At 36.2% G+C, this 7,564-nt stretch overlaps 2 protein-coding genes across 3 annotated transcripts; both read right to left on the bottom strand.

Annotated features, from left to right (window-relative positions):
• Nucleotides 1–2,891: 2,891 nt before the first annotated feature.
• Nucleotides 2,892–5,017, bottom strand: LOC142973325 (uncharacterized). 2 transcript variants are annotated; one of them, XM_076114971.1, is made up of 5 exons: nt 4,910–5,017; nt 4,526–4,618; nt 4,173–4,262; nt 3,526–3,948; nt 2,892–3,150 (listed from the first exon to the last, which is right to left on the bottom strand). In XM_076114971.1, the coding sequence occupies exons 2-5, from the start codon at nt 4,614–4,616 to the stop codon at nt 3,020–3,022; spliced, it is 735 nt and encodes a 244-aa protein (XP_075971086.1). In that variant the 5' UTR covers nt 4,617–4,618; nt 4,910–5,017; the 3' UTR covers nt 2,892–3,019. The 2 variants fall into 2 exon arrangements, with proteins under 2 accessions (XP_075971086.1, XP_075971087.1); XM_076114972.1 differs by having other exon boundaries at nt 4,526–4,639; nt 4,910–5,007.
• Nucleotides 5,018–5,219: 202 nt separating this feature from the next.
• Nucleotides 5,220–7,320, bottom strand: LOC142973326 (uncharacterized). The gene is made up of 5 exons (XM_076114973.1): nt 7,137–7,320; nt 6,618–6,938; nt 6,011–6,456; nt 5,470–5,509; nt 5,220–5,322 (listed from the first exon to the last, which is right to left on the bottom strand). The coding sequence occupies exons 1-4, from the start codon at nt 7,153–7,155 to the stop codon at nt 5,486–5,488; spliced, it is 810 nt and encodes a 269-aa protein (XP_075971088.1). The 5' UTR covers nt 7,156–7,320; the 3' UTR covers nt 5,220–5,322; nt 5,470–5,485.
• Nucleotides 7,321–7,564: the final 244 nt, after the last annotated feature.

A 7,564-nucleotide genomic window follows, 5' to 3' on the forward strand; every position in this document is an offset into this window, starting at 1 on the left:
CGCTTCATATTAGAAAAAAAATGTACTACACTACCCTTGGCAAGTTATTTAAAAAGTTGGCGCATTTAATCAAGATTACAAAATGGTGCAACACTTGCCACTTTTCTTGTCAATAAAAATGTTATTTTTATTTGAACGAAGCATGTCCTCACAGATGGATCGGACGCAGTGGTTGAATTTTATGGCCTCATCGCTCCCCCGATCTAAACCCAGAGATATTTTTGACTGGGAATGCATAAAAGAGAAAGTCTATTCGAAATAAATACAAAATCTATCAGAACTTCGCCAGAAAATTGACACAGCGTCAGAAGAAATAATACCAAGGAATTTTGCACAACTGGTGAAAAGGTCTTTTTTAAGGCGTTGCAGAGCCTGTATTCGTGCCAGAGGAAAACAATTCGGAATTACTTTAGTTTATGGAGAAAAATTAAATAAAAACCATGGGCCGTTCAATTTTTTTTTTAATTATTAATACCTATTATGTTCATTACATTAAATATTGGTTATGGACTAACTCAATTACCTCTTTACTAATAATAATTGCTTTCCTCTGGCACGAATACAGGCTCTGCAACGCCTTAAAAAATACTTTTTCACCAGTTGTGCAAAATTCCTTGGAATTATTTCTTCTGACGCTGTGTCAATTTTCTGGCGAAGATCTGATAGATTTTGTATTTATTTCGAATAGACTTTCTCTTTTATGCATTCCCAGTCAAAAATATCTCTGGGTTTAGATCGGGGGAGCGATGAGGCCATAAAATTCAACCACTGCGTCCGATCCATCTGTGAGGACATGCTTCGTGAAAGTGGCAAGTGTTGCACCATTTTGTAATCTTGATTAAATGCGCCAACTTTTTAAATAACTTGCCAAGGGTAGTGTAGTACATTTTTTTTCTAATATGAAGCGTCAAAGTCAACTAACGATATTTTTGTGAACCATGACTCACTAAAACTTAACATTTTTTAGAAAATTAACAATGTTTTGTGCATTAATTTGTTTTACGATTAATAGCATATTTAATATAGACCACGAAATAAAAAAAACGCTGCGAAATTTTGACATTGGTGATCACAGGACTTGAAAATGCGACCAAGGGTGTGGAATTTTAACTTTTTTGAAAAATGTCTATTATTGCTGAACTAAGTGATATGGAATTTTTTTTATTTTTCCTAGAACCGGTATGACTTGGCCTTTCATCCTGTCTCGGATTATCGTTGAGTTTTGGGACACCCTGTATAAATTTTAATGGACTAAGATGTGTGTAATTAAAGCATGTTGAAAAGGCATGTAGTTCTAATAATATCTTTTCTACCAAGGTTTTTCTACCGGTTGCCAAAGCTAATCAAATAATCAAGTTCTCAGTACTTGGATTGATCATAAGGTTGACTCGTTGAACGTTTCTTGCGTCGGATGAAGCGGGTTGTGTGTTGTTGCACGAAGATTTCCGTTTGGCATTGAATACCGTTTTCATTCCCTCGCGGAATGACTTGCGTCGTGGTATTTGACTTGGTTTCGCCTTCTCTACAGCTAAAATATAACATTTTGAATAGTTTTTTTTAGATTTACGGCTGGTATCACAACTGTCTTAGAGACCTCTACGGGCGCCCGGAACGGAGACATAATAATATGTGAGGCGACCGAACATCCATTTACAGCAACTCGGACCGGACCGTGTAGTTTAGTCGTTGCGAATTACGCTTTATTTCGGGAGCCAGCACTTTATGGTGACTGTTGAAGGAACACCGTCAGGTTTTTAGTCGGTATGCCCAAATTTTTTAAATTTGCCGGAATGCCGGAACGCCTAGCCGGCGGGAGAGCCCGACAGACCCCCGCTACCTCCCTGGAGCGGGACATGCAGTAATGCATTTTCCTGACGAAAAGAAAAAAAAAAAAAAAAAAAAAGGACAAGTGTGAAACAAGCCTAAAGTATATTTTATTTTCAGGAAATTATGAAACGATATTTTATTGAAAGCAGAACATTTCATCTTTACTTTACATGTCTATTTTTAGAAATTATAATACAAAACAGAATTCATCGAACTGAAATATCATTTCCAGAGAAATAATAAATTTTAATCGTCGGATACTTACGAACTTCATTCTTTTTAGGTTTAACATTACTCGGGCCAGGGACGTTGTCACCTGAAATTAAGATGTCACTGAAATATTACCCCACGAGGAAAAAGTGTAAAATACACGATATTTTAATAAGAATTTAAGTCCACTTGCCTAAAGCGTCCAGGTTGGTTTTCAATTTTGATATACTTTTGGCGGATTTGTACAGTTTTGATGATTGAATGATCCTTGGTAGCTTGCTTATGCTTTTCAATTGATCTAGTTTTAATAATTTTGCAGTTATTAAAACGAAAAGCCACTCTACTGCAGTTAGAAGGAACAAACAGAATTTGATTATGGGTGCCTACTTTGAATACACCTACAATTCCAATTTACCAAACTATTAGCGGATGGATAGGACGACTAACTAGGTATCTCTTCAAGAAATAAACATTTAGCTTTAGATTTTATTGCCAATATACGCACGCACCTTTGCTTTGGAGGCCTTTGCTTCCCCGGTACTTTGAATACAAATACCTACATACAGATTTAATACGATGAGATGTTAAATTAGATGATAAAACATACCATTTAGTTTGTCCTTCGATGTCGTTCGTTTCATATTGTTCTGTCCAAAGTCAAGAATTTTCAGAGGTTCATTACTTGCACTAACATTAGGTGGCTCCATTTATCAACCAATTTCAAAAGAAATCCAGTAACAATGCTTTGTATGAAAACTATTGAAACAAATGGTTCAAGTGGTAATGTAAAAAGTGAACCTAGAAAATTTAAGAACCTACAATCATCAAAGCTACATGAAAGAAGAGTTCTGTATTAATATTTTTTATTTATAAATGTTTTCAATTTATTCTTTATTCTAAAATATGTTGTTCTTCATTTTGACGCAGTAAATTTGACATCAAAACTAAAGTCACTGTTTTCTTCATAAAATCTTACACTTGTCTATGTTTCTACGTTAGTACTCTCGGGAGTCTTCTCTGCCGGTGGAGCTTGTTTCTGTTCTGTTTGAATTTCTTCTAACTTCTTAACGAGATCTTCTTGCACACTGTCTATAATTTCTTTCAAATTCTTAGCTGTAAACCAAGTTTTATTATTGGAATTATTTTACTACCTACATATTTTAATCGAAGCTATTATACAGCTACTCTCTGCATTTTCAAAAACTAAGGCAAGCAACACGTCAAATAAATTTGTAGTTAAAGTTAATAATGAATTTTACTTTTCTATTTGATAAGAGAAAGACCGAAAAGATGGTGGATGGACTGCGTGAAAGAGGATGTGGAAATGAAATAGGACGTGAAATTAAAAAGCGGTCAAAACGTAGTTGACGGCTGAGATAGATGAGTGGTAGAAGAGATAATTTTGTACCGACCCTACTCGACGTGGTATAAGTGTAAGACAAAGAAAACTCTAATATTTTACAGTGTGATAAATAAATCAACAATTACCAGTTTTCTTATTAAACTCTTCCGCTATTAACGATATTTTCCTTAACGTGTCTACATGCTTAGCTATTTCGCCGGCGACATCGTGATCTTTATTAGTATTTACTGCTGCGTCTTGCATTGATGTTTTCCTTTTCTGATCTAGGATTGCCTTTTTAAATACCTCGCTGTCTACGAGAGGCATTTTTGGCATTTTGAACCCTGCAGGTTTGTGTGATGCGATCTCCACCTCTTCCATAGGAATGTCACTTTCGGTCTCATCATCATTCTTTATTGATATAGAAGGAAAGTTTTGTGTATCTGTCGGTAATAGTTCTGGAGCGAACGTCTGCAATGTTTCCATTTTCATGGGAGATGGAATTTTCGGTGGAGATTTCCTTGAAAATTTAACCGGCAGGGCATTTGTGATGCTCTCTATTATCGTTTCTGTGAATTTATAATTTACTGTACAAGTACGTAATTATTTCAAAATTTTAAGAGTAATTAAGAGTGAACATCTTGGGGAAAGTTTATGATGAACGCTGTGTGCAATAGTTAGCGTATGTGTCAGCCAAGTATACGACTGATAAAACATTTTAGAATAATGTTACTCAGACGTATAGGATTTTTATTTATTACTGTATATTCATAAAGTCACGGTTGGTACTTACGAACGATATTCTTAGGAGCTTCCTCCTCTTGTTTCTTTTTGGAAGCCAGCTTTCTGGTTAGTTCTGCTAAGAACATTGAACAAGTGGGACCTATATAGAAAAATTACGGAATTAATCCGATTGTAAAACAAACGTAATAACGTAATAAAAGACGCATTATCCTAAACATGATAAAGTGTATTGATTATTATACGTCTTTTCAGTTATTCTTTGAAAATAGACACGCTTATATTTATTTAGTCTTGAAATTTGGTAACCAAGGTATTGCCCATCTATGGGTTCTATGATATTCGATATTAATATGCAATTTAATGGCATAGCAACATTATTATTTTATACAGTAATATAATTACCATCACTTTTTCGCTTCTTGGCGGTTTTAGGTTTAGCGCTAGGAGCTGCTTTCTTATTTTTTGCTTTGTATCGTGCAGGTGTATTTTCCATGGCTGAAAATATTCAAAGAAAGCCTACTAATAAACTTATCAAAACTTTTATTGAACACACGGGTGTTTGGTCATGTTAGGATAATAAACTACTATTTTGGTTATCATAGTACCGCGCGAATATTTCACAGCGGACGTTCTCATGGGTCAATAAAATCAATTAAATTTAATTATTGTTTTCCAATAAAGAACACTGTTAAAGCACTATGCGCAAAGCATTAGTAGTTATGCGATTATTCAAGATCCTTCAACCTAACTTAAACAAAGTGACATAACGCATGGAATCATACTCACTGTTCCCAAAAACTCGGGAAGCCCCTAAAACCGGGACTTCCGATAAATAAATTACTTTGTTACTACAAATAGCGACCACTGCGAATTTTATATTTCACACCAATTGACACTTTGACGCTGCATGACAGTGACATTTAGTTTATGGATTCATTTAAGCAACGGAGGTTGTATACTTTGAAGTATCGACAGAGTAATAAACCTCCTTGGAGTATGATGCCCTCTGCTGCAAGCTGCATGCTCGTAAAATTATTTAAATATCTCGTGTGCTCAGATTTTAGTGCGGGAGTTTTAGTTGCAAATAATGAAACTATTATAATTTTTAAAAGTTACTGTTTATTTTATTTCATGGTTAAAAGTTTTATGTAATGTATTGTAGTGTCGAGGTTGATCAGTTTTCGGTTCTGTTTGTTTATCTGGAAAATAAAAAAAACGTAAGTTAAATTTAAGTCGTTATCAACGTCCTTCACTAAAACTATATCTATTCTAGAAAATAAAACTAAGAAAACATTGTGAAAACATTTGAACTAACCAGTAATAATTGTACCATACAAAATACATACCGAGAAAAAAACGGTCTTATTCCGGGCGGGTGACTGGTTTCTGCAAATAAAGAAGTAAACGCGATTATTGTACACGAAAATGTATTTTCAAATATCTATAAAAATACAGGGAATACAAATGTTTGGTCTCGGTATTAAGCTCAAATCGAGCGAGTGTTTCTACATGGCGATCTCTGAACAAGTATTGTGTATCGGCTAGTGAGGTGGAAAAAGTGTGGGAAGGTACACATCGGGGGCACCTTTATAGGTGACGGTTAAGGGTACGAATTTTTCGAACAAGAACTATTGAATGGAAATGCTTGTTGTCAGATGGTATTTACGCTTCTATTCAATAATATGATGTTATACAAATCTAAATCAATGAACGTAAAAAGGTTTCAGTGTACTACAGCGAGACATGTTTAGTATTTGAAATGAAAATTATTGGGCACTTCTTTATTCACATGTTTTGGTTCAGTCAAGTGCAACATTATGAAGCTTTGTAGTCTTTACTCTAAAATAGAAATCTTCAAAAGAGTATGTATGTATGGAAAAAACTTACTGTAATCACAGAAGGCTCCTTTTGTACCGGCGTAGGTCCTGGAGCATTAGTTGCAGTCGTAGCTGAGGCCATCGTTGTTGGTGGCACGGATTCTTGAAGTTTTGGCGTAGGAGGTACAGCTGGTGGTAGTTCGAGGCCTTCTTGAAGCTGCCCCGTTGCTACCACTGATGCTACTACGGCTGCTACGGCTGGTGCTACGGCCTGTGCTCCAGGCAGTGCTACGGTTGGTGCTGCCGTCGGGGCTACGGCTGGAGCTACAGCCGGTGCTACTGCCGGAGAGGCAGCCGGGGCTACGACTGGTGCTCGCGGTGCTACAGGGGGCGTGGCAGTTGGGGCTACGGCTGGTGTTATAGCGGGTGATGCTACGACGTGGGCTACAGCAGGCGCAGCAGCCGGTTTCACGGCAGGTGATACTGCTGTAGGATTCCCTGTTGTTGATTGATTTTCTGAAGAACAGTAACAATTGTTGTTTATGGTGTAATTACATAAAAGAAATTTACTGACGTACCTACTCTTCAATTGGTAAAGTAATAAATTCTGTCTAATAGTCGATTAAGCGACAAATAGTGCCAACTTCTATGGACTAAGAAATGACCGAATAACAAACCTGGTATAGCATGATAACTGTCACGAGCATCATAAAACTCTTCCTTCACTTCTGCAGCAGTTGGAACAGCTACACTTGCTTCAGACATACTCTCTGATGCACTGGTCTGACTCCTCTGCCCTGGTCCTTTCTTCTTCTTCTTAAGTTTCTTCGCCTTAGCTGCAAGTGCTGCACTTTCCGGATTAGGATTAGGACCATCTTTTTTCAATTCATGCAGCTCAAGAATAAAAGGGCGGCTCCCTTCAAAGAGTCCTGTGTTGTTATCTGATGAATCTTCTTCGTCATCTTCTGAATCGGTCAGATTGAGTAGGTCGTCTATCTCTGAAAATTGACAGCACTTTATTTACAAACATTGTTGACAAAATGTGTCTCATCGATTGATATCATTTTGAAACCGAAGAACGACGAACTTCTTCAACTACTTAGTAAAAGCCCAAGTGCCTTGTAAGGTCTGGGACACTCAGGAAATTTACGAGGAGACGAGTTAATCTATGTGAGTGAGTATACTTTCATGCTTACCTCTGTTCAATCGATCCATACTTATTATTTTTATTATAGATCGTTCTCGTTATATTCTCTTGATAGATTCTTCTGGTTTTTATGGCTCCATGTTTATTAATCTTTTATATTATTTTTTCGTAGCTATTTATTTTTAGTTATGACAATCGTATAATGGCAAATGAAATATGTCAAAAACATCAAGTTCCTTTTTAGAATTTTATGAAAAATATATGTACATTATTTCCAGTAAGAAATGTTTGTGTTGCTTATGTAGTTTTCAAATTGAAAGTAATGAAGCCTAAAAAAAATCGCAGTTTACAGGTACAGGTATTTAAAGTGAAATGGTATTCAAATACAATAAAAGCTTAAAGAACCCATTGACGCGTTTAAGTGATGAGCTTTATAATGTAAGAGGCCTGCTCCTTCTGCTGACGATTTCTTATAAC

This window comes from Anticarsia gemmatalis, chromosome 5 (assembly GCF_050436995.1).
Source record: "Anticarsia gemmatalis isolate Benzon Research Colony breed Stoneville strain chromosome 5, ilAntGemm2 primary, whole genome shotgun sequence".
Lineage (NCBI taxonomy): Eukaryota > Metazoa > Arthropoda > Insecta > Lepidoptera > Erebidae > Anticarsia > Anticarsia gemmatalis.